General features: G+C 42.3%; 2 protein-coding genes across 9 annotated transcripts in view; one reads left to right on the top strand and one right to left on the bottom strand.

Moving 5' to 3' along the window:
* Positions 1-11,510, top strand: part of STRN (striatin) — a 71,142-nt gene extending 59,632 nt beyond the window's left edge. For 3 of the 5 annotated variants that reach the window (XM_065057968.1, XM_065057966.1, XM_065057964.1), the window contains 3 exons: positions 946-1,053; positions 2,395-2,481; positions 2,568-4,766. In XM_065057968.1, coding sequence (XP_064914040.1) covers positions 946-1,053; positions 2,395-2,481; positions 2,568-2,737 — 365 coding nt within the window. In that variant the 3' untranslated portion in view covers positions 2,738-4,766. Of the gene's footprint in view, positions 1-945; positions 1,054-2,394; positions 2,482-2,567 lie in introns of all 5 variants that reach the window. The other 2 variants (XM_065057965.1, XM_065057967.1) reach the window with 2 other exon arrangements.
* A 2,367-nt stretch (positions 11,511-13,877) lies between these two features.
* Positions 13,878-26,989, bottom strand: part of VIT (vitrin) — a 53,435-nt gene continuing 40,323 nt past the window's right edge. For all 4 annotated transcript variants that reach the window (XM_065057970.1, XM_065057971.1, XM_021289402.2 and 1 more), the window contains exons 14-19: positions 24,056-24,118; positions 21,190-21,337; positions 20,892-20,995; positions 20,148-20,374; positions 17,648-18,161; positions 13,878-17,037 (exon numbers count right to left, since the gene is read on the bottom strand). In XM_065057970.1, the coding sequence (XP_064914042.1) occupies positions 16,859-17,037; positions 17,648-18,161; positions 20,148-20,374; positions 20,892-20,995; positions 21,190-21,337; positions 24,056-24,118 (1,235 nt within the window). In that variant the 3' untranslated portion in view covers positions 13,878-16,858. The remainder of the gene's footprint in view (positions 17,038-17,647; positions 18,162-20,147; positions 20,375-20,891; positions 20,996-21,189; positions 21,338-24,055; positions 24,119-26,989) is intronic.

Raw genomic sequence — 26,989 nt, 5'->3', positions numbered from 1 at the left:
TGTCCTGTGAATGCTGACACTACTTGAGAGTTCAAATTTTTATAGAAAGATGTAAAGTGAAGTCTTTACCACCTTAGTAGCAGGTGATCCTATAGTAGTGTATTTTGCTTATTTTAGTAAGAATTTTGATTAGATGATGTGTGTTCTTTGGCATCAGCTTAACAAAACCAGTCAGCTCCCACATGAAGCAAGATAACTGTATTTTGATGCTCTGTGACATGGCTATTTGTGTTTTTGTGTTAATCTATGCCTTTTAAGACCACACATGCACTAGTCTGTGCATCACAGCAATGCCTAGATTTCTAATTAAAAAACTCCTATTCTTCTTTTGTGTGTGTGTTTGTGTGTGTATGTGTGTGTGTGTACATATATATACATATATATATAGGCCTATGATATTTCAAGATTCTTGAAGGCTAGGAAAATGACTGTCCTATGAATAGTCTACCATCCTTTCTTCAAGAAGAAATTTAATCCATCAAATAATAGTAGGTGGGTTTTGCTCTGTGAGGGCATAGGATCTTGTTTGCTTGGAAACATAACTGCCTGCAGTACTAATTTTCCTGTACTGTCTATATGTTATGAAGAAAGTTTGGCTTGACGGGAGGAGTAATGTGGAGGTAGGGAAGTGGAAAAAAAGGTACTTTCCCTCAGTTTTTGGCTTCACATTCTTTCCTGATGCAGCCGTCTAAAACCACGGCCAAAAGTTGAACCATGTATGTTTGTATTTACACTCGTACATATAGCTTGCGTATGCTTCTGTGTGTGTGTAATTTGGAAAGTATTTTGGAGTAAACCACATTACATAAGCTGCTAGCTGAGAGTTTCTATTAATAAAGGTAGGAATTCTTTTGCAAAGAAGATTGAATATGTATATATTTCTTAGTAGCAATCTTTCAAAGAAGTTAGCATTTTCCATGTATTCACGTGTGGGTTTTTCCTTAGCAGTCAGCTCCTCCTGTCAGATAAACAGAGTCATCAGCCATCCAACTCTTCCAATTAGTATCACAGCTCATGAAGACAGACACATCAAATTCTACGACAACAATACAGGTATGCATCTTTTCAGCAGGTCCTGGTCACAGCAGTTGTATAACATAATACGTAAGCAGAATTTCATTATGATTAATATTATTCACATCAATGATGAGTGTTGTCAAGAACTGGATATTCTCTGACACAGAAATCTCTCGTCATCAAAGTTTGCCAGCCCACTTACAACTTTATTGGCAAAGTGATAAGGAACCTGCATCATTCTCTGTCCATTGTTTTAAAAAGCCTTATGCATGGGGATTATAAATATTTAACATAAAAGGAAGCTTTTTCAAAATGTTTATGTGCTTACGTTCATGCTGCTTCTGCTGATGTTGTCTATGTTATTTTGATCTGAGGGCAGGAAGCTCCATTAATGCTTGTAAGATCTCTGCCTGACAGCTTGGAAGTAGAAGTCCCCTTGTGGGCATCATTCATCTTTTGAGCCAGTGTGTTTCTCCAGATCTCTCCCTTCTGCAGAAATATCTAGAGAGCTTATAATACTTGTTTCTGATTGGTATTGAGAGTCTCACTAAGATGTGTTATTATAAATCTCTTGGGTTTTAAAAGACTTTTTGATAGGAATAGTAGTATATGTTAATCAGTATTCTGACTGTGAGCCTTGATAATCTTCAGTTGGTGACTGCTTCCAGGCTGCACTGTCTAAAAAGTTAAATTGAGATCTGTCAGTGTTCTTGTTGATTTTAAGTTTACTATTCCCAGATGTATGTAAAATAAGAAGAGGTGAAAGGACCCAAAGGAAGCTGAGAAAAAAAGCCAAAAGTAGCTCATTTGTTTGATGATATAGTTCTGTAATGAACAGTAGAGGAAACAGAAGCTCTTTTTTTGTTGTTTTATTATCTTCCGCAGCCAAAAAAAAAGTACATTTGACCCATGTTTTCTTATTTTTAAAATGAAATCATTAGTGTGATTATAATAAGCTGTAACAGAATACTAATTCTGAGTTAGCTAAATTATCCCATATTCTTATGTAGTTTATATTCGTTGCTTATTAGTATACTCAGCCCCTGTCATCCTTCCCAGTCAAGATCTTACTCCTGAACTTGCTTAATTGACTTAAGGAGCAGATATTTAACATAGACAGTGATTGCAGCTTTGCGGTGATTTTGCAGATATAAAACAAAGGTCTAGCAAAGTTGGTGATATTGGCACTGTGGCTCTTCTGAAACTGTAAATATTAAAAGAATGACTTCTTCCATAATTTTCGTAATTCATTTGCGTAATTCAGTCACAGGACAAGACATTGTATTTATAATGTGAGCTGTGGTAGGGCTTAATCAGTGAACACAGATAACAAACTGAATTGCAGAAAATAACCTAAATAAATCTTTTTTTTCAAAGGAAAACTGATCCACTCCATGGTAGCTCACTTAGATGCAGTTACAAGTTTAGCTGTTGATCCTAATGGCTTGTATTTGATGTCTGGCAGTAAGTACATTCAGATTTCATTTTCTTTTTCTCGTAATGGTGGCAGACAAGAGAATTATAAAGACAACTGTTTCCCCTTTCTTTAGGTCATGACTGTTCGATTCGCTTGTGGAATCTTGAAAGCAAGACCTGCATCCAAGAATTTACTGCTCATCGCAAAAAATTTGATGAGTCCATTCATGATGTGGCATTCCACCCCTCCAAATGTTATATTGCCAGTGCAGGAGCAGATGCCCTGGCTAAAGTGTTCGTATGACAGAGTGCTTCCCTTTCAACTCTAGCTTTGTATATATTTAACCAGCTGCACAAAAGAGAAGAGGAGGGCATGTGTCTTCTTATCCTGCCGTGTAATTCAGAGAATGTTTGTAAGTGTTTAGTTTTGCAGGGTGCTGTTTTCTAAATTGATGTTTGTTCTGATTTCTGCGAGCTCAGCTGGTGCTGAGAGCTTGGAAACTCTCAGTTTCTGGTAGTTAAAAAACAAAAGAAATGCTTTTATTTCAGAGGGTGTGAATTTTCGTCCAGGCAGGCCTTGGGTGAAACTAGGTCTATGTATTCTCTGTTAATAAAATGGAGTACTGGAAAGAAGGGGTCTAATTGCATCAGGGAGTAGGACAAGAGGGAAACTTCTAGGATGCTTCTCGTTGAGGAATCTTAATGTACTTAAATCACCTGGAAAAAGTGACAGTTCACATGCTCATTACTGTGTCATGTGGGAGGCACTTTGTCATCCCTTTGGTATTAATAATGTAGATCTTGTTCAGAGAGCAGTAGCGGATAGTTAATCTCAGCCACCTGGCTGCTAGCCTAAGATAAATGCAATTAAAGGAAAGCAAATTACTAACATAAATTAAAATGCAGTAAAGTTTTTTGTTACATCTTCTGTGTTATACAGCAAATATTTAGTTTGCAAAAAAAAAATGATATAATTTTTTTTAAAACTGTATTAGCGTGTGGCTAGAAGCTGAGCCTTTAGTCTAGTCCCAATTAACGACAGGCTGAAGCAGTCTGTATATACTGTAGTAGCAGATTTAACTTATTCAGATTTATAATGCTGTTTATTCTTGGAGATCTGGCACCGGAAAATATCAGAAAGATTTCCAAATAAGCTCTCCTACAATTTAACTATCAAACATTCACCTCCTTTTTCTATTCCTTCTGAAAAGGGTATCATTCTGGGCATTAAAGATAAAAGTGACATGCTTCTTTTGACAATTAAACCTATACCCGATGCTTTGTATGAGTCCTACTAGTGCAATATGTGGAGACTATACGAAGTTCCATCAGTTTGAGACATTCTGCTACTTCTAGAGGTATTTCCCAGCTTCGCCATTTGTGGAACTCGAAACTTGTCAACTTTACTGGGTGTATCGTGCCATTGGTTAGGTTACCTGAAGAATGAGTGCTTCTTGTGATTACTCGACAGATGTGCTTTATCTATTCAGGGCTTCTCTGTTGATTTGAATGACAAATAACTTTTAATCTGATCTTTTAGTCTTTTTATCCCTTCTTAAGGGAAGGGGAGTGGATTCTTTTCTATTATGTGTCATCGTCAGAGTTATTACTGCTCATAAGCCTGAAGCTGGTGTTTTCCTCTAATGGGAATGGAAGGCAGAATTTCTGCAGGAGATGATTTCTGATGCTGATGTGAGTAGTAAAGAACCCAGTGCAGCTCTTCTACATACCAGGCTGAGGTTAAGACTGGAAAATGATAAATAAATCTTTACCTTTATTTAAACTGACACTTTTTAAAAAGGAATCATTGAAAGATATCAGGAAAGGGTTTGACTGTGTTGTTTTTAGAGTGGTGTTTGGGGATGGGACCACATTTGAAGCTGATCTCAGAGTTTAAATCAACTATATTATTTAGAATAAAAGGTTGATCTGTGCTGTTTGAGCCTGAAACACATTATATTTACTGCTAAAATATCCTGGAATACTTTAATTGCTCAGAATATTCAGATATGTCACTTCATGATATTGACATGCAATATATTTCCATAGATAAGATTAGAACTTTTACCATGAAACAGATGACTACAATAGTAATTCAGATTATTTAGTTTTTATAAAGTGTTTTGTTTATGATGGAAAGGGGGGAACTTGGCTGCAAAACTGAGCATTCAACTTTGTGAGAGTTCTGTGTACTTGACTCATTCTTTCAGTGTCATTTTATTGCTTTTTGAAGAGGAAATTACAAAGATTTATTTGAAAAATTCTAAAAGTTATGTATATTATATTTGTGTATATATATTGTAAACATGTATTAAATGTGTCTAGTAAGGGAAGACTTCATGGGTGCATTTTAATGTTTTAGTATTAAGAGTTCTCTTGAGTTTGTGTATACAAAGGATAATGGTGTGAGTATGAAATGAATGTTGTGCTTTGGCTTACACAATACAATATGTAGTTACAGTTGTTTAAATTGCTGTACATAAAGCTAATAGGCCAGCATGCTTGTTTTTAAAGACTGTCATTCTGATTACAATTGGAATGTAAGAAGTGGCCGTTCAAATGTGAATTGAAAGATGTTTCCTTCTCACTAGTGAGCTCTTGCTCAAACTGAAAAGAGATTTTTTTAAAAAGCTGGCAATAGCTAGAGGATGAGGTGCCTTTAAAAAACAAAACAAAACAAATGTAGCCTTACAAAGAGGTTGTGGAGTATATATATTTTTGTGCTGGTCTTCATAATTGATGTCAATGTCTTTTTACTGTACTTGCTCACATATTTGTAGGACTGCAGGGTATTGTGCATGAGCCCGTCAGATCTTCTGAACATCATCATAGGAGTTAGGGATGAAAAAATTATTTAGGTTATCTAGTCCATCTGCTTGCTAAAGCAAGGTTGTAGACTTGTACATTTTAACGTTGTCTTGGCCAGTGAGGTTTTTATATATATGTTCTAAACAATTTGGCTTCCTTTCGAAGATTATTTCAATTATTATGTCTCACTGACAGGAGGATTTGACATGATATGTAGTAGGTCTTTTTTATAACTTCATGCCAGTATCCCAAGCCATGTTTTGTGCCATTTTGCATATTCCTCATCATCTTTGTAATTTGGAAGCTGCATGCATGCACTGGTTCTAGCTCTGTATTTCCAGTCATTTCCACTTTCTTCAAGTTGTTTTTTAGTCTGCTTTTTTTACACAACTTTGTTTGCAGGTTTTTAGCTCAGTTCTTCATATATTCGTGCCCACACCTCCATTCCATGTCCATGATTCGTTTGACCTAGTCCGAAGGTCATCTGTTAAGTGTAGTTTTTGTTTGGTTAGTTTGTTCCTCCCTAATGTGATGCTTTTGTATGGGAAGACCAAACGTTTGGTCTTCCCGCTGGTGTCTCACAAACCCAAATAATATTTCTTTATTTCTGACAACTGTTTTAAATAACTTTGAGCATTGTTACTTCTGAAGTTTCTTCTTTCAGTATGTTGTTATGATTCTTTTGCAGCTAGATGCTTAATTCCCATTGCATTATGATCCTTGGTTTTATAAGCTTTGAACTTCGGATCTCTGAGGGCAGTAAATTATTTTTTCCCTTTTATGTGCAGTTCTTCTGGGCTCAATGTAATTGGTAGCTTTCATGGATGTGATGCATACATCTGTTGAAGATGGAAACAAAACTGGACCTAAGGCTTGTTCTTGCGAAAAAGCATTTTTGTGCAACATCGGTATATGGCATTTTACCATTACTATTTTTCCCGTATATAATTTACATGGTACATTTTTTTAATGATTAACTCATTTAATTTTGTGTGCATGTTAGCCTGTGCTGCTAATTTTGGTTTTACTAACTAATTTAATGGAAGAATTTTTGGTCTTTCCGTATGTTGAAAATTGGTCTGCTAGGTTTAAGTACTCTCATTTTTATTACTAATTTACTTCACTGTGCTATTTGCTTTCACATGTTTAATTCAGTTAACTAAACGCTTGCACAAAATGATTTGGAGTAACCTGGAAGAAGCTCTAGATATAATTCTATTGTGGAAAACATTTTCTTCACTCCTATAAAATCCTAGTGTCTGCGTTTATTTTTATGCCTCAAAGGGAAAACTTTTGACATACCCTGTGAAAGATTTTATTAACTGTAAGAAAGTCACTTGATGAATATTTTTGGGATCTTATTCATCTTTATTTTGATAAAATATGTTATTATCGAGAAACCTGTAGAACTATATGCCACGTACTGTGGGTTATTTTTTAGGCCATATGTTTTCAAATAATGTTATGTTCAAGCAGTCCCATATGTAATGTATTTGATTAAGTGTGTGATGTTCACCACACAGCTTTGTGATTAGGTCATGCGACACCATTTTGCAGTTGTGAACTTAAAGTAACCAGAAACTTGTCCTTTTGAATAAATGTGTAAGAGATAAAGGACATAGTTACACCACCTTTTTCAGTACATGTGTTTGATCACAGATGTGCCCCCTTTCCTCACCCATTTCCTTATGTTTTAACAATGTAATTTTGGGAAGCAGCAATTTCCATAAACTGATGTGTCGTTTGAGCAATGTTTGATTGGCAGAAGTGTTATTCCATCCTAAAGGAAACGAAAAGTTAAAAAGCGGGCATAACTATCAGATAAGCAAGTTTTCAAGTTTTTTTAATGCATTTCAAGATGTGTGTATGGAAGCATTTGCAGGCTGTGCTTTGGCAGTGTCTTTGCAGACTGTCCTAAGGAGCCTGCTTGACCCCTGTGTGAAATATCTAGTACACCTCATAAAACCTAGTAATATAGGTTTAGTTAAGGAAGAAAATGCAGCCATTGTGGTTGTGCCTGTGCAAGAGACTACAGCAGTCTTGTCCTTGGAGTCGTCTTTGCTGAAGCATCAGGTTTGCAGTCTGAGTAATTTCTGCAGTGTGAGAGTATCTGCACATTAGATTATTTGTATTTTTAGTTTGCAGAGCTGTGGGCAGTGGTCGTTTGGATTGTGTGCTGCACAGCAAGGGAAGCAGGGAGACCATGTGCTGAACTCTCTAGGGGATGGATGGAACTGATGTGTCCTCCATGTGACTGGTGTCGTCTCTGGAGAACTGGGCTGGGGAGCAGTGTGGAGTTAAGCCCAATGGTATCACAGAGGAAGACATTAAAAGGTTAGCGTAGCAAGTTTAGGGAGCCTTTTCCATAGTGATTCCTTAGATTTATTAATTTGTCCGTTGGTTGCAGGTCCTATGAAGGAGAAAATCTAGTATATATCCAGATTCCAAATTATGCACTTTTGTGTCAAAGTACAAGGTGGAGATGGTTCAGATTTCAAAACTATGTCACTTTAGATGAGGACATGGCAAGAGATTTGTAATAGCTGATTACTTAAGTCTAAGAAGAGAGCTTACTCTTCTGCTGACATAGATAGTCTTCATGTTGGGGACACAGTTATGTGAAGCTAAGTTCCTCAGACACCGTAGTGGGACTACTCCTTTGCTTCCAGATAAACATTTATTTAAAAACAGGATTGCAGGACTAAGACTTTGTCTCATGATGTCTGTTAGAATTGAACCAAAACCACAACATTTTGGAAGCAGAGTAGAATTTTAGGCTTGTTTCTATCTCCCACTCCCCCCCCATCCCCCCGCTTCTAGGTAATTTGTGAGTCACTTAGCATGTGTGTCTTTCAGCTTGCCAATGGGTGAGCTGATAAGATTGATGGAAATAACTGAGAAAACATGATGCTGCTTATAATCTAGAATTTAAAAAGATTCTGAAATTTGTGGCTGCTTAGTGGAAATTGTTTTGGATACACTGTTAAGAATTAAGAAATCATAATATGATAGCAAACCACTTACATATGATGAATTGGTTTGTATAAGATGTTGCAATCTTTGATATGGTAGATTGAGTTTTCTTGGGCATCTGCTGTGGGTGGGCATTGTAGGGTTGCACAGCATAGCTCTTAGTATTGAGTCACAGAGAGGAAGCAAAGTTTTCCCAGAAAAAACTACTCAAATGTTGCAGGAAGCTCTCTTTTTCCATAAGGACATGAAAGCTTTGAGAATATTTTATCTAAATCTGATAATGTATTTGGTTGAAGAGGGTTACAATAGGTGGCTAGTCTTAAATCTTTCATCATTGGTGTCTTCAAGCTTAGAGACAAACACCATGACTGAAATGCATGGCCCGTAACTGCTGTTCGGAACCTCTGCAATGTTTCTACTGAGCAGCAGAGGACCTGATGAAAACCACAGTCTTAATCCATCCAGTTATATAGGGAGTGTTTTACAAGAAATAACCCATATTGTAACAGATAGTGTCACATACAAGAGAGCAAAGGAACAAACACCTGGGGAGGCGGGGGGTAGCGGGCACGACGAGGGTGACTTGTCTGTAAATCGTCCTTGCCCGGGCAAGTGCTCTTGTTCAGCTGGTGGGACTCATCCCAGGAGGGAGGATGGTGGGAAGTAACACCTTTAAAATTATGTCTCTGCCTGTGCTAATGAACGTACCTGTTGGGCAGGTTATCTGTCTTTTTGATATCTGATTTTTATCTTCCCACTTAAATCCTCCTTCAGGCTATATTTTCCAAGGATTTAAAAATTGTATCTGCAGTGTACTGTCATTGCAGGGTCAATTTCATAAAGGGCTATTGATTTTTCTCTGAGTGTTTTCTGAACAGTGGTGGGGCGTCTGCTTCAGCCCTGCCCCTCCCACCATCAAAAGGCTGATTTGTACCTCTTTATTTCCAGTTCATTTAACTCTACTGAGTTACTCTGCCTGCTGACTTCATTTTGCTGCTTTGTTGTCTGTTGTGGAAACTTAGGAAGTGCTGTATAAGATGTTTTTGAGAATCTGAATTCCACTACAGAAAGTGTAAATCCAGTTCAGTACTACAGTTTGTTGATCTCGGCTGGTTCATTGTCAGAAGAGATTTGTTGCTGGATGACAAAATCCAAACTATGGCTGACCTAGAAAGACATTTAGTAAGAAGTGCTTTTTAGCCCAGCTATCTTCCGGATTAGGTCTGGGGTTTGGAGTTGTGTGTTAAACTAGTTTCGCCCTGCTCATGTTGACAAGCCATGTTGTGATCCTGGAAGATCACACCCATGTGTAAACCATCCCTGCACATGTGGTTTTTAAGCTGCTCAGAGCTTTGTGTGGGCACGGTCCTCAAGCCCAGTCTACTTGCATTCCCTCCGTTTGAATTGCAGGCTCCCAAAATTACTTCCTTGCTATTCCAAGATGCCCTTGGTCCTCACACCAGTGTATTAAACTGGGACACTGAGAAAAGATTTACGCAGCTGGATTTGTACTATTCCAAAAGCGAAGGGATGACTTGTTGCCAAACCAAATATTTTCATTATTTTTGGAGTTCTTACTAAAAGCAGCCAAAAACATTGTATAAGGGATGAACGATGGAGTTCAAGCTGATATTTTTCCATTAAGAATTTATTTTTTTATTCTTCCTGTCATCGCGGTAGTGCTTTCTGAATGTAGCTTGTTTTCAGATGTGTGACTCCTAGAAGTGTTTCCTTGCAGTCAGCCATTTACAAACATACATAGGTTTTGAACACTGTGTCATATGTGGTAGCACTTTTTCTGGAAATGCAAACTGAGCACATTAGGTAATAATTTCTTGTACCTGTATAGCCCAAACAGACTGAAAAGCGGTCCTGTGCTATATTTTCTGTGAATCATGCATCTGAAACAACTTGTAGGAGAAGGTCTGTGATAAGAAGACCATTGTTGCTGTAAGATTTCTGTTGACATTTGTCAGCATATCAACTACCTGCATCATATTTTGTGTAACTATCTTCAATCGATTTCTTTTAAAAGAAGCTGTCAGGTTAAAAAAAAAAAAAATCCAGACAAATTTATTTGCTTTATGCAGCATAGTGTGATTTTTAAAAAATTTTTTTTATTTTTTTTACTGTTAATATACTTTTATTTTTCTCTCTCTTCAAGAGTAACTATTGAACTTAGCTTTACCTGACAGTTCTCTTTTGGAGAACATACCACAGGTGATAACCACTTAAATGTTAGTAATTACAGTTGCTCCTCTTCTTTTTTGGGTCACTTCCATGACAGAGAGTTGATACAAAAAGGCTACTGTGACTGATATGTAAACACCTAAAGGAAATTAAGACTCTCCTTCAGAATTACGCTGAAGTTATGATTTTGCACGCCAGTTTTGAATGACTACTTTGAAACAATGTTGGGCTTCAAGTGTCTTGCAAAGTGGTGGATCCAAATGAGAAAGACCCGCTAGTTGAGGAATAGGCTGCTTGTCAGTTTGTGTATGGCTCAGTACGAGGCTGTGTCAGAATTTCAGTACCACCAAATTACCTTGTTTAAGTGCTACTGTCGTACAAAAGTGAATGTCAATTTAAGTGAGAAAGTCTGTTTTCTAACTTGTGAAAGGAAATCGTTTTCTTGGGATCCATAAATGTCATGTATTTCATGATTTTAGAAAGGCTTCTTAATCATGTGACATAAGTGAAAAAGTGATTAGTTCTCCAAAGATTTGATAAGCATTTATTATAAAAAGTATACATTTTTGCTTTAAATGAAAATGATTCTTCAAACAATATTAAACTTCTTACTCAAATTCAATATTTTAAAATCCTGGATAAGCATTTAAAATGGCAAAACCAGAAGATTCAGAGGGAGATTATTTTGAAATATGCCAGTCTATTTTTGAGCTTTTCAACTGCAGCCCTGAATTTTCTCCTTTTCACTGCAATTCCTATTTTGTGAAACTTCTTGAATGCAGCTTTAAATATAACCTATCCACTTGCCTGGATACATCAAGTCAATATTTTGTCATTAAGTTTATATAGATCTGCTTATGTTAGTGTGCAGTTTCAAATGAGCCGATGTTGAGGTAACCTTGCAGGTGTTAGTGTTGGTATGACAGTAGTGCAGTGGGGTAGCTGTGTGCTGTACCCGCCGTCTGTGCTGAGCAAAATCACATGGACTTCCAGAAAAAAGCAATGGTTTTTCAGAGCAGCTTTATTTAATGTTACGGCAGCAAGTAAGTGTCATTTGTACCATATACTTATGTAAATTGGGTGCTAATAAATACTATTTTTCAACATTTTGTGTTGTGTTCGTAATTCTGTGTTTTATCACAAGATGTGTGGTCTTGGAGCGTGCACTGGGAGGGGGATGTGCGCTCAGACGTGCATTTGGAGGGACGTGAGGAAACTTCACATGAACTTCCTCTCGAGCTGTGCAAAGTGTTACCGTTCTCAATAGCGTCTCATTTTTTCATTTCTCCATATGTCTTGGTTTTGTACAGCTCTGTGGTCTTGTCACTGCTGGCATCCTATGTCTTTCCGTGCACTAAGTCCCCTGTGTCTTCATGAGGGGAGCAGACGTGCAGGGTGGGCACGGTGCCGTTGCGCAGGAGCTGATCTCTCAGCGGTGCCTTGATCCCGGTGAGACATGGTGCACTTCTCAGGGAGAACATTCATTTAACATAAAAATAAGCACATGGTTCTGCCCCTGGGGAGGGGATGAGGGAGAGCAAACCACACACCACAGATGGCAGTCGCGTTGCTACGGGAAGAGGCTCAGAATGGCACTGGTGAGGGGGTGGTACAGGAACCTACACAGAACTGAGCAGAACAACTTGTTAGCGAGTCCAACCTGCTTTTCTATGCTTGTAGGGTGGGATAAGTGAAGTTCTCATCTCCTCTCCATGGTAGGTAAAATAACCCTCCTGATTTAGTCCTACCCATCTTCGCTTCTTACAGGAAAGAAGGAATTACTTTATGAAATGAGAATACAATTGCATTCTCACCCTGCTGTTCTGCCTCCAGAGAGGGTCAGCAGAAGATTCCTGAGGCAGAGAGAAAGAAGATTTCACAATGTAGGGGTGACCTTCCCACATGGGAGGCCTTTCTCAGCAGCCTTATGGCTTTGCTTATGAACAAGACATGTCCACGTGATGGTTTGAGTGTGAGAAAAGTGAGCATATTTCTCTCTGTATGGTGAAACTTTTAGCTATCATTTGTGCTTAAATAATTTCCATGAGTGAGTACTGGAGTTCTTGAACTGCATTATCAGAGTTTTTATTAGAAATCGGAGAAAGGGTTAAACTGGTGTTAAGGAAAATAGCCCTTATGTCTCTTGCCATTCAGTGTGACTGACAGCTGATCACAGGTGAAGTAGCTGATGCCGTGCTAAAACCTGTGATACCCCCCCAGTGTAAGTTTTTATCAAGGAAAAAAAAGACTGCTTTTCAGGAATTTGAGGCACACAGCTATATAGATGTACACTTGCAATGTTTTCAATATGTAGGTGATTTAGCAAATGTAGATGGCCTTTGAGAAATCTAAGACTTCTCAAACTGAGATGGGAATGGGAAAGAAAAGGGATCAAGTTTTTTCTGTAATGTTGCTGATGAGCAGAGAAAAATAACTGGAAGAATGATAGAGAGTGACCTTGTTCAACCATGAAGTAATTTAAGGTGTGTATACCACAGAAGACTGACTTAGTGTTTGGTGTCTGGGTAATATTTATATTTGCAGCTTGCTTTGATTTGCCAAGTAGATAACGTGGATAATTTTCTATGGAGTTTACAGATAGGGTGTTAAAACCATTAAGGACACTTAGATTGCACTGGTCCTGGAACAGTTCCCCTTGTGTGCTGGAGAGCCCTGGGGGAAGGAACACCAGGACGAAGGGGAAGATCATCTGCCTGCCGATGAGAAAAGCAAAATTCAGCAGCTGCCGTGGGGAAACCCACGAAAGCAGCAGCACCTGAGGAGCAAGAGAGCAAACACAGCAGAGTGGCACAGTGACAACAGAGGTGCTGAGTATCTTGCCCCTGGGCCAGCAAGGTAAGATACTGCTGGGAAACAGGGCTTGGAGTTACGTCTCTCTGAAGTGATGGCTGAACTTTGATCTTTGGTTGTTCACCCAGAACGTAAGTAGCTAATGCTGGAGTTAAAGGCAAGAGATACTGCCATAGATCTCTCCCAAGTCTTCCAGAGTGTGAATGCCTGTATTGATTTTGGATGCCTCAGCCAGACACAGGTTCTACTGCGCTGGTCAGGCATTGGAAACTAAGTGGCCCAGCATGAAGCATCTGGACATCTAGATGCTCTCTGATTCAGCCCTGCATTTAGAAAGTGTGTAAACAGTTATTTTTTTTTTTCCAGCTTCCAAAAGAAGTCTGGTTCCAAATACGTGATCTTGCAGACTTGGAAAAGTACATATGATTTTCATGCCTTTTGGCCATTAGGCTCTGCTTCGACGGCTGATTCCTCTGATAGGTAACTTGGTGATCCTTCCCCTGCTAGCTCACTCCTAGGCCTTTTTTCATGACATTGAAACCCCTGGGGCTTTACCAACCTTGCTAGATCTTCTGTAATCTAGTAAGAACCTCAGCGGCATCTCAGAAACTAAAATGGCATGGACCATATTTGGTCTTTATTTTTTAACTACAAACGAGACGTTTATTACATACGCCTTTGGGACAATTTTATTGCAAAAGATATGGCAACTTGTATTGATAAGCTCAAAATAGCTTGTATATGTTACAGAAGGAGTTCTGCTGCTTTCTTCAAACAAATATACCCCCTCAAACATTTATGAAGACTTAGATGGAAGTTATCTTGGTTTTTTTCAAAAAACAATGTTTAGAGACCTTATTAGATGGCAAGTAGTTTGATTGTTATGAAAGGTAATGGTTACGAGGACTGTGTTCTGTGCTGATCCACTCTTGTTAATGGAAGGGTATTTTCTTAAAAGTTTTGAGGCTTATGCTCAAGTTTACAGTGTTTATGAGTAGGACATCTAAGTTGAGATGAGAATCAGATAGACATTAAACCACTTTTGCCCTTTGAGATACAACAATTTCAAAGTCATCCTGAGAAGTTAATAAAAAAGCACATTGTCAACTGAGGGCTATAGTTCTATAAATGTAAGATAAACCTTTTAAACAGCAACAAACCTTGAAGTGCCCTTTATAAATGCTTGACGCTTGACACAGAAGATAGCTGTGCAACTTCCCTGTAAAAGAGCGTTTGAAAGCTTACTGTTATTGCTGGAAGTTTAAGATTTTGGAAGAAATTAAAATGCATATCCTAAAGAACCCATGTAGCTCTAACTGCTGATAATGTCTCTGCTGTCTGTGCTGTGGTTTCAGCAGAGCACGAGTAAAATGGTGAGTCTCTGCAGTCTTCCATTTTTGCTAAAGTATGGGATGGAAAACAGTATGTGGTGGTAAGCTGTTGCATCAAAAATTAAACCACAATATTAAGGGTAGCTAAAAAGTAAGACTTAGGCCTTTTTCTCAGAGAGCCCCAAATTAAACCTCAAGAAAACAGGTTTTCCAGACAATAAATCTGGTGTCTGAACTGAAGTCCATAGTAAATTCATTTTAATTTTGTCCAGCCTGTGTAATGTGCCTTGTCGACAGAGAAAGATGCTTTCTGCAGAACAGTGGTGAGGGAGGTGGGTCAGGAGATGGGAGCATCGGGGGCTGCACTGCTTCTACCTCACTCTCTATGCTTAATCTTTACTTTTTTCAAGCCAAGATGATACTGCTGTGGAAGTGCAGTGGCACAGATGAATGCTAAAAGCTCTGTGTACATGTATATTTTACGTCTTTGTTTTGCTTTTTTTGGAAGCTGGCAGTGCCCGGTGTCTTCTCTCTGGATAGCATTATTAAAGCTGGAACTGTTTCTTCTGGAAGGAAGATCTGAACCTTCCCTGTGTAGAACCACTGTTTCATCCAGGACAGCTCTTGAGAGGACCCCAGCCTGGCTTGTGTTACCATACCAGGGAGATCATGCAGAAACTGCCGTTCTCATTAATTTACATTATGCTTACATAATTGGTAATTTTTTATCTACTTGTGTCGTATTTCTAAACATAACAATTTGAAAGGTTGGGCTTTCACTGACAGATATACTTCAATTAACATTTTTATGTGAACAATAGACATCCTGGGTCGTGGTCATTGAAACTATAAATGCTATTAGAAGCCTGGTTTGTGTGCAAGATGTGAAATTTGAGTTTTAATTGCTTTCCATTTCCTGTTAGTTCCACAAACACGACGTGGTGTGGCTTTGGTTGCCATAAGGTGCATGAACACACACATTTTTATTGGCTCTGCAACTCTGTTCCTTTCCTTTGATAACTTTGCTTAATGAACATGTTTTCTTAAATTGTACTGGATGGAAACATAGCCAGCAACTGCTGCTTCTTAAATAAAGTGCAATTCTTTTGACTTTCTTATAATAACATGTCACTCCTCCGCTACTGACCAGTGATATGGCTATCTCTTACTTAAGGAACAACTGTGTTGTTTGAATAATTCAGAGCTGTAGTAGGTTCATTTTGAAATAAATCCATAAAATGGCAGTCAATCCCAGATTTGCGAGCGGGCATCTGTAAATTCTCAAAATGCTGCTTTTCCCAGTATAGTGCAGAAGTTCAGATAATTCGCCCTTAAATTAAATCTTGTTAATGGCTCTTGAATAGCTCTCCTCACATTAGAGACTGCTGTAAACTCTACTGAGCTGTGGTTTAACGGTAGAGCAGCAGGTCTCAAATGCTTTTGCCATTGTGAGCAGTTTAAACCCACCATTTTTCTCAAAGAGTCACCTCTGTCCTGGCAACTCTCCTGCAGGCCTTGAGCCACATGAGAACAGAGCAAGAGAGCTAAGGGGATGAGACACTTATCAAAATCAAATGATGATGTAGTACTGTAGGACACTAGATTCCCGTTGGCCGCTTTGTTGATTTGGGGCTTTACTGGGGTTGTCAAATGGTTGTAGAGTCCCACAGCTTGACTTGCTCCTCTCACTTGCTTTCCAGTCTCTGGGTTTGGATAAATCTCAATGCTTTAATTTACACTAGCTGAAGCTTATCTTGCTGGCAAAACAGCTGTATGGAGAGAGTGCCTGCTTTTGAGAACGTACTCAAATCTGAATCCTGTTTCCCCCAAAAAAGTGACTGGTATTTCAGCCCTGACGTGGGTGTCATCTGGTGGGCAATGCCACGCAGAGGGGCTGAGCAGTGTGGCTGCTCCCTGGAGGGACCTGGCCACTTCAGGGAGCAGGTGGTATGTTTTAAGGAACTTGTGTGTGCCTGTGCCCAAAGGTGGGAATTAGACAAGCCAGGGCTCTATGACAGAAGCAGCTTTTCAAATAGCTCCAGTTATTTCCTCCATGTTTTCTGCCTCTTTTGCTATCCATCCAAATCAGAGTTACTGCAGCCTGAAAGCAGAGAGGGGAAAAAACCCAAAAACCAAAAAAACAACAGTCTACGCAGAGCATTATCATGCATAGGGACAGAGCTGCGATCAACCTTGTTGAGTGGAAAGAACCAGAGAAAAGCACCTCCACTCTTTCTTGAACTGAGGGCCGATGTTTTGCCTGTGGCACTTGGTGTGTGCAGTGCTCGAGGGTCCCGCCTTGCCTGAGTCCCTCAGTTCCGTGGCTGGGAATTAAATTCTGTGCAAATGTTTTGGATGAGCTGATTAACAAAGCGGTAGAGGTTGTCAAATTCATCCACGAAGAAGGCATGTTCCTTGTCAGGGTCTGTTGCGATGGCTTCCAGTTCATCTTGGGCTGCCCAAGCAACTCCAATGGAGTAAGCTATAACTCCTGGAAAGAAACCCAGAGTTTACAATGAGCATAAAAGTTGTCATTGCATTAAATTTTATTTAAGACCAATATTGCAAAGGTAGTTGCCAGGCCAGAAAAATGTGGGCAGTGAGTTGCAGTGCTCTATCTCTGAAAAAAAATGGTACTTTCAAATTTGCAGAAAGGGCCTAGATCGTGCCTTGCAAGTACCTTTTGCCAAGAGCAAAAAGGTTTAAAAAATAGTAAAGCTTCTGCTCTGCATCTGAACAAGAGGCAACTGAACAACAGGTTATTGTTCCAATGCAAATGTCTTATAATTATGTTGGAAGACATGTGACTGTCCTGACTGGAAAGCCAAAGGAGGCTTCATGTGTTGCTAAGACAGTAGAAATCCCCTGAAATCTCCTAGACATAGCTGCATTTTGCCAGATTTATGGGGTTTTTGTTGTTGTTTGTTTAAGTTCCTCATTCAGCTATTAAGCAGATGCTGGTCTTGTTATAGCTCAATGAGAGCCCAGAGTGAGGCACAACTCTTCCTTTATAAAGCTTCAAATCGTAGCAAACTGCATTTCTCTGACCTGGATAAATAACGAGGCATGTAGGGAGAGCAGGCAGCAATAGAAGGGCTTACCATTTTGGTGAGCTGCCATGGCCGGCACTCTGACATCGTCGTAAGACCTGCCATCTGTAATGAGAATCATGATCTTTCTCTTGTTGGGTTTGGATTTGCTGAACAGCTGCTCTGAGGCGTAGCTGATGGCTGCTCCCGTGCTGGTCCCGCCGCTCCAGTAACTGATCCTCTTGATAGCGCTCAGCACATCCTGCTTCGTGCTGTACTTGTCAAAGCTGAACTCCAGCCGTTGCTCGTAGGTGTACTGAACTGCTCCGATGCGGGTGTCGGTGTCCGAAATCTCGAACTCCTTGCTGATATTGGCTACAAACTGGAGAACTGTGCGGAAGTTGCTGGTGCCGACGCTGCTGGAGCCGTCGATGACAAAGCCGATGTCGGCCGAATTGAGGCACGTCTTGCTGCAAACCAGCCGATCGGTGTCGCAGACCCGCTTCACCAAGGGCTGGACCACCTTGTGGAGGCTGAACCAACTGGGCACATTGATGGAGTAGAAACCATTTGTCCTGCACACGGCCTGCAAGGCAACAAGGATGGATGCAACAGAAATTCAGCCCGCCTGCTTCAGCCAGGCTGTGTATCTAAATTGTAAATATAGACTCCTGGAAAGGGCAATGCTGATTCCCTGGGAAATTATGGCAGTGTAACATCACAGACACTTGTCTAACAAGACAGTTTTCCTGCCCTGCCCCCGCTTTTTTTTAAGCTGTGGGTTGGAGCTGATATTATAGTAGTGAAAGAAATATAATAAGCAAGTTTGCCACCTGTCAAGCTTTTTTAGATGAGTTAGATTGTTTGCAGAAAAAGCACCCAAATCACAGAGCTGCTGTTAGTGTGGCTCCAGTGGGCATTATGGAGCCTGTGTGTTTGCCGGGTGGCAACTTCAGCTCCTGACATTTAGGGCAACAAGGAAAGTTTTGCCGGCTGACAAACCCTACTATCTCGAACTTAAAACCTTGGACTGAAGTTGGGTTGTCCTTGGCTTATACCCTTCTAAGAAGAAAAGAACCCAGGCAATTTTAGTGAAAATGCAAAAAGCCCACAAGGATTTTCCATTGTGCTGGTTCTGCCAAACAGTAAAAAGAAAAATCATTAACTTTTATAACTGAATATTTGTAGGGAGTGGATGTGTGGGAGGCTTCTATAGGATTAGTTGGGAGTCGAGTGAGTGTGGGTCAGGAGAAGGGGTGGCATAGAAGAGGGAGTGGGAGAAGTCAGCTGGGTGGTGGGGACAGGCTGGATCAAGTTGTCCTTGGCTTTAGTGCCTTTTAAATGCTAATGCCTCCGATCTCTGGGTAAGAATATTTTGTTAAGCCAGCCTTTATCTGTCAACTTTGGTGTGTCTCTGTGTGTTTTAAAAGACTGAGGCACTGTTTTCTTGGTGCCTGGTCTTGACTTCCATAAAGCCCAACAGCTCCAAGGGAGTTATGGTTCCCACCAGCCTGGGCTTCTTGCCATGTCCTGCTCTCATTTGCTCTTACTGTCTTGCTGCTATTTTAGTGTTACGATGCAGCAGTATCAAGTCACCATTCCCTTTTCCCCTTCCTATTCTGACCCCACTCTACTCGCCTTTCTGCCATATCCCTGGCAGGTTTGCAGAGACTCAGCGTAGCTTTGCCCTTTTAAAAACCTTAAATGCAAATGAGACTACAATCCAATTAAATGCTGACCGGAGATGAAGCAGCTCTCTGGAGCAGCTCTGAAACTCACGGGAGATTATTTAATGGCAGAGCGATGTGGTTCAGATGGGAATCTGTTTTCTGAAAGTAACTGATAACTCAAATCTGCTTCCTGAGCCCAGCCTGGTCTGGCACTTGGTAGATCCCTCCTGCCCTAACGGGGTGCCAGCTTGCCCTGAAGCACTGTTGAGCAGGCAGCTACTGTTAATGCCAGATACAAACCATTCAAGGCTTGCACTACTTTTTTTTTTTTCCCTGCAGATGTCAGGGATTTACTCTTTTTCTGAGAGATACCGTGAAGTCCAAAGCAGCAGAAACAAACAACAGAAAAATAACTCACATTGGACCAACAGTGGAAATAAATGTTTGAGTTATCCAGTATAGCTGAACAACTGCCTTGGAATATCCCAACATTTGCGTGTGTGGGACCTGCCTGCAAAGGCAACACTGACATTAGGTTGACAGGGCTCCTCAGCCTTTGCAAAGTGGGAGATGTGCAGCAAGAGGCTTGTGGAAAGCTCAGGCCACAATTGTGCTTTGCAACCGTACTGTATATTTAGAAAATGTCCCATCTCAATACGACTGCAGGTTTGTGCCAATGTTTAGTCAGTAAAATGCCACTTGCTCCATGTTGCACCTCAAACCAGAACTTTACTGACTTCATCCCATTTCTGACTTCAGCATTTCTGCCTGGCTCTTCACATGGGAGACCTCAAGACAGTATGAGCAGGACAAGAAATAACCATAAGTGGTAAGAAGGAACGGGAAAAGCCTTAATGAAATAGCTTGGAAGATGTAGAGTCAGAGCCCAGCCCAGTAAGTACCTTGTCCACAAAATTTGGTTCGATAACATTCTGCTTCTCACTTTCAGCAGCTGCTTCAATAGTGACAAAGAAAATGTTGATCCCTGATTCTCTGGCCAGCCTGGAGGCCTCCTCCACTCTGTCTGTTGGCCACCCGTCCACCATCACCACAACCACGTTGGGTGCTCCACCTCGATTACCATTAGCATCCAAAAAGAAGTTTTTGTTGACAAATGAAAGTGCCTTCCCTGGAATAAAAGAGGAGTTGAGGATGAGTTACAGGCCTTGAAGCGCTCTGCCTGATAGTATCTCACAAAATGGTAGGCAGAGGGTTGACTCAAGTGCTGGAGCCCTGCTGAGAGCTGGGGAAAGCTGTTTCTGTGACTGTGAGCAGGAGGGGAGGTCACTGCTGTTGGTGCCAGTTCCTCCTGGGCCCTCCTGCCCAGGTGTGCCAAGCCACATCCGCCCCCTCACCATGCCCCAGATGGGCTGGGGGTGACAAGCTGGGTTAGCAAGGGTCCCCAACATGTTGGTGGGACCTCCCTGTGAGGAGAAAGGTAAGTCCTGTCCACCTGTGGTGGACTCACAGCACCCTGGACTAACGCAGACAGGTCACGGTGGGAACAGTTCCCCCCGCAGCCCTGCCCTAGCACTGAGCACCATTCAGTCACAGCCTCTGTACCCAGCGAGGAGGTGTGGGATCACCACAGCCCAAGCTCTGGAGCTGTCCTTGAGCTGAGGACATGCAAACAGCCCATCACCTACCAACATTGGAAAGTCCACCTTTCTGTGAGATTTTCTCAATGGCATTTCTTACATCCTTGGAGTTGACATACGTTTTTAAGTTAAATTCGGTGGAAGGATCATCACTAAAAGGAGAAATGAAAGCCATTGTCAGTTTTTCACTTCACATGCAAAAATACAAACACTGTAGGACCTGTTTGTGCTTCTTGGGTGTGAGTTGGAGTGAGACCTTGAGCACAGGTCAGCTGCAGACCTACAGCTGCCAGAGTGTGCAGTTGTGCCCCACGGCAATGGGAGCAGCTACACAAGAAGCTCTTACCCATACTGAACGATGCCCATCAGAGGACCAGCACTGCTGATGCCAAGGGCTTGAGCCACGTTACCGAGGAACTGCTTCTGGAGCTGAAAGCGACGTTTACCGATGCTCCAGCTCCCATCCATCAAGAAGGACAAATCAACCTTGCAATCTGAGGAGAGACACAGAACCATGGAAAATATTTTTGGTCCTTTCTGATAGCTGTGCTTCCCATGAGGAGCAAAGGCCTAAAAAGTCCATTCAGTGACTTGTCCTGCTGAGCAAGCTCTACAAAAAGCCTTTGACAAAGCCAGGTTACAGCTGGGGGCTCAAGTCTGTCCTGCTTATTGGTAAACATGGTTCTTCATGTGACTTTCTCCCACACAACATCCAAGCCTAGCTAGGTGACAAGAGTGCAAGAAGCTGCCCCCAGGTTTTGGTCTGGGAGCACTGTGTTTGGGGGCTGTGGAGGAGAGGCTGGCTGTGCAAGAGTGAGCTGTCTTATGTCCTGTGTCCTCGGAGATGCAGATTGGGCTCAGCCCGCTTTATTCTCAGCCCAGGGGTGGAGAAAGTTTGTAAAGACAGCCGAGACCCTTGGATTTTGAATTCTGGCTGCCTGCAGAGCACAGGCTGCAGGGATTTCCTTGGTTACAGTTTTATGGGCTTAATTAGTATGATAGACATAACAGGAACAGGTCTTCACATGTGATGTTAATGCTGTTCAGAAGGGAGGGAAGGCTCAGTTCCCTGATGCCCAGGATGCACCCTGCGGCAAAGGACATTGTGGGGTCTCTGAGGAACTGCTGACAGCAGTCCTGGCAACACTGTGCTTCTGAATGAGAAGTGTTCAGCAGTTGCATTCTGGTCTGGAGCTAAGATCGGGGATGATGATTTTGTTTGGTGCATTTGGACTGAGTGGGGGCTCTTTTCACATGCGGCTGTAGGCATCTACCTGCGTGCACAGCAGCAGCAGTGTGCTGTTGTGTGTTGGCTCTCTGGGCTGAAAGCAATATTCTAGAAAAGCTATGCCTGCACCCAGACACTCTCTTCCTTCTAATTAAACAGATGAACCTAACCTTTGTCCTTCTGTGAATGTTGTCTTCATCACTGCTGGCCTGCTTTTACTTCTCTGCAAGTTAGTGGTAAAACATTCATTGGTTGGACTGTGACCAGGAGCGGATCAAAACGTGGCTTAACTAGAGCGCTAATTAACATTTTCCCCCTCTGGTGTCCGGGTCATCCTCATCTCTTGATTTCCCCCCGATGATGTCTCCTATCAATCAGACTGTCCAAAATAGTGTGTTTTAATCATTAGGTAGCCCGAAGGCTACAAAGCGCTGATTGTTCTTACTGGCTTATGCAACTGTCTCCCATCTCATTACCTTCAATTTTTTCCCCCGTAGCTGTCTGTTTTTCTAATTTTAATAATGCTGAATTATAGAAGCGTGACTGAGAACCGTGTTCGTTCACAGCATATCATGAGGCAAGGCCGGGAACCCACAACAAATAATACCTCAATTAACGGCCAAGTTTTCCTGAATTTCCTGTCCTTTAAAGGGAGCTACACCATGCAGTCTATATGTGGAAAATGGGAGTTTGTTAGACAGCAGGGTCTGGGCATGCAAAGATTTACATACTCTTACACACAGACTTAATTTCTGGGGAGGATTCAGACAACAGGAGTATTTTGGTGCTGGGACATCAGTGGAACTCTGCAAGGGCACAGCCAAAAGGTGCTCTGGAGGGAGCGGAGTGCTTTCTGATTTGCAAGGAGGCAAGATCTGAATTATAGCTTTTATGGTCCTAGAGGTATCAGCAGGATGAGAGTTTTGATTCTGGTGTGCTTTATCTCAGTTTAGCTGCTGGAAACACAGCTGTGCTTGCCTCCGTCTCTGTTACACTGAGCTCTGCTTTCCTCCAGTGCAATGGGGTCTGTAGGGCAAATGCTTCCCATTTTCTTCTTCTTTCCCTTGTTTCTGTATCAGTTTTAGGTGTATTTGACATCTTTGATAGGGGAAATAAACACTTTTAACTATTAGGAGCAGTGCCTGGGAATGTGCAGACATTCAGTTCAGTAGTTAATGTAAAGAGTCCTTGAAATGCCAATTCTGTGAGAGTTGGCATTCAGCTGCTGGAGGATGGGCAAGAGAGGACCCAGGCACTGGTGGGAGGGTGAAGCCCCCTCTCCAGGTCAGCTTCCCATGAGGACGCGTCAGACGACCCCATCTCTCCACTCAGAGCTTGCTCTCTCTTTCTCCTTCTACTCTGGGCCCCATCTAAAGATGAGTTAATGGGAAAATCTGACTTAATTATAAAGGGCTGTAGAAGATTTCCAAGCAGGGACCCTACATCTCCACCCCCGGACGGAGGGATCCTCCATGCTCCCCTCTCTCTTTGCTGTGGCAGGCACTGGGTCCCTTTCTCAGGTGGTTTCTTTCCTTCCCACCCACTGCGGTGGGAAGGGTGCCCACACCCAGCACAGCTACAGGAGCCTGCTTTGGTCAGCAGGGCTCGCTCGTCTAACCCTGGCCGCAACACATTGGTTTGCTGTCCTCCACCATTGAAGTCCCTGAGCGAAGCTCTGCACCCCAGGAACGTGGAGCTGATACCGTCTGGGAAGAGGCAGCGGTGAGCAGCCACCATCTCCCCACCCAGGTAAGATAAATCTTGGCTGTTATTTCCTCCCCTGTAGAAGCAAAAACCAGTTATGTGTATGAGAGGGGCCAGTGGAGAGCGATCACTGTTCTTCTGCAAGGGAAAAACGTGTTCCTCGAGTTTCTCTGGCTTTCTTGAAAACTTACATTTTGCTATTTAATTTGAACGCGTTCTAGCAATGTGTAATTAATAAAATGATATTGCTTAATTATAAAATTAATTCTGAAGTACGTACTTGGGTTCCCCTGGGAGATGGACTCCAGCGGCTTCGGATTCAATTTTTCCTTTGAACTGAAGCCTAGAGAGAGGAAGGAAAGGCTCTGTCAGTGTGTGCTTGGTGGCTGCCCTTGCTCTGGAAGGAAGCAGGCAATGGGGTGACTACAGAGTTCCCCCTGGCCTGAGGATTGACTTGGGAGGAAAACAAGGATGGGGAGCACATCCTTGGAGCTTACCTTTTTTACCTATGTCACTTCTAGTATAAAACAAGAGTGGAGGCATTTCTAGAAGTGCCACCAAAATCTCTCCAAGCACCAGCTTTGACTCCTCTTTGTGAGTCAATGCCTTCACTGCAAGGGCTTGAGAGCAGCATGCACAAGTAGAGGGTTCCTCAGGTGCGGAGGCTGGCGGCCATGGTGTGGGGTGGTAACCTCCCAGCACTTTGCCTCTGAAAGAACCAGCGCGGCTCCACTGCTTGCCCATCATGCTTCACCTGTGCTTTACAATGGGTTGCACATCTGAAGCAGATAAGTGACAGATTTAGCACATTTCTGTCTGGAGAGGAAGGCACCGGCAGCAACTCACCCCCACCATGTTACAGCTGGGGCTGCAATGTAAAGCAAGCCACAGATCTTCAGGTGCTCCGAAAGGGCTGGGTTATTTTGGAAAGCACAAAAGAAACAGGGTAAATGGTGGCATGAAGCTACAGTCCAGTCATGGGAAACAGTCTCATGGGTCACTGGTAAGTTTTAGCTGAAGTCCCAACTGAGGTATTTGGATGGTAGTAGCCCTGGCAACATGAGTATCTCCTTATGAGATGTATTGACTTACAGGGCATCATCAGGCTGGCATCAGAAGGTTTGAAAATGCTAAACTTACTCATGACTTGAATGTCTGGTGAGAGTCTCCTACAGTATAGGATCTCCCTCGCAAGAAAGGGCAAGGAGCTGTTTCTTTTCACTACAGGAAGGCAAGATTAAGGGAATTTAGCTGGGATAATCCCCAGAAGAGACCGCAGTGATCAGGCAAGCCCCAAACCAATACTCACTAATGAAGCAGTTGTTGAAAATAATAGCAGAATGGCTTATGTTTGTAAATGCGTATTAACTTTTACAAAAAAAAGGAGGAGGAAGGCTTCCTTAAATCTTCATCACCAAATAAGTCAAAGAAAGACTGCACATTTCAGAGAGACAGTAAAAAGATAACTTTAGAAAGCATGAGCTTAATATAGAAAAAAGATGAGAAATTACTAGGTGCCACAGAGCTTGTCTCTCCACAGCAGCCAGCCAGCCACCAGCAAGCCAAGCATGAGGGCATCAGTGTATGTAAAGAACGCAGGTGGCAAAAGGACATCAGTGAAGGTCACCACCTAAATATGATGGGAGGTGTAACAGTTCTGAGAGCATGTACCACCTCGGCTTGCTTCTGAAGATATTCATGATCATGCCATAATAATGCAGAAAATAGCCAAGAAAATGGGGGGAAATACCAGCTCTAGCTCCCTCCATCACTACTCCTGTTTCTATTCCATTTATGTCTAATGATCCACCCCTCATAAGGGGCAAATACAACTACCTTGAGTCCTTACACCCGCATGCTGAAAGCCACACATAGTTTTGGGTCATGGCCAAGTTTGTATTAAGTCTGAGTATGCAGTGCCTAACGCAAAGCTGGCCTGATGCCTGGTCCCACGCTGGGTGGCTATAGCACACTACAACATCCTTACAGGACAGAAATGTTGCTTTGGCTTCTCGTGTTGTTTGTTTGTTTGTTTGTTTTTAATTCAGCTGCCAGTGAAGAAAGTTTCTGCTGCAGGGACTAAACAGACCCATTAACAGCAGCACTATGTGGTTTCCCTCTGCTTTGCTTGTCCCCAGGCATCTGCTGTTGCCTGTCTAGGCAAGGGACAGTAAGCTAGCTGGAGTGCTGGGCTTGACTTTGTACAGGAGCCCATGTGGTTGTGAATGAATAAAATAGGTAAAGGACACAAAGATTAGCTCTTCTTTGTTTATGGCAAGAGCTGGTGATTCCTTTGTGTGTTTTGTTTGAGAATTCCCCTGGCTGGTGTTACTTTTTGTCACCACACACTTGGCACACTGCGGTGCCCACAGCCCCGGCACGTCTCCCTGCTCTCCTACCCAGGCTTTGGAGCAGATACTTTTTGGTCAGGGCACAGGGGCTCTCCACCCATCCCAACATGGGCTCTTGTGCCAGAAAAGCCTCACTCCCCCCAGTTAGCAGAGCCAGCCCCCTCCTGCCAGAGCAGGCTGGCCCTGTTGGAAGGTGGGCTGGGGAGCCAGGCTCCAGCTGGCTTCATCCTTCCCACCTGGACCTATTGTCGAGCATGTTTTTGGTTTGTGCCTCATCTTGCCCTTCTTCTGCACACCTGGGACAAGCTCCCAAGCAAGTAGCAGGGGACAGGGCTCCTGGGGGTATGTGCTTGCCTACAGGAGACCTATTTGGATGGGGGGAACATCAGTGGGGGGAGGCAGCTAGGTGATGCTGGGCAGCGCTGCCTGAGGCTGGGCACTGGCTCTCGACTGAGGAAAAGTGATGGTTTTGGAACAGATGCAAAGCAGCTCCGTCCAGTGACATCTGCTGTAGCAAACACTTCTGTCTCAGACCCAAAAGTCTTGCTGCCAGGGATGAAATCTGCCTGAGGAAGGACACAAAGCAAATCCTGTACAGGTGCAGTTGCTGCTTCTGAGAGCTAAACCCTCTGCTGTGTTAGGCACTGTGGGATGTGGGTGACTGAGGAGTATTTTAACTGAAAATACTTGATGAGAGCAAACCCACCAGCTGCAGATGTGGAAAGACATGAGTGTGACCTGGGGAGGCACTGTCACCATGAGGTGGAAACATCAGCAGTGCAGGGAGGGGAAACAGGACAGCCTTAGAGGCAGAGACTAAACTTCAGGGTTAGGCTGGTGGTTGATGGCTCCTCCTTGGATAA

Source organism: Columba livia, chromosome 3 (assembly GCF_036013475.1).
Source record: "Columba livia isolate bColLiv1 breed racing homer chromosome 3, bColLiv1.pat.W.v2, whole genome shotgun sequence".
NCBI lineage: Eukaryota > Metazoa > Chordata > Aves > Columbiformes > Columbidae > Columba > Columba livia.
Note: the sequence above shows the minus strand (reverse complement) of the source record. Positions and strands in the feature narration are given on the sequence as shown.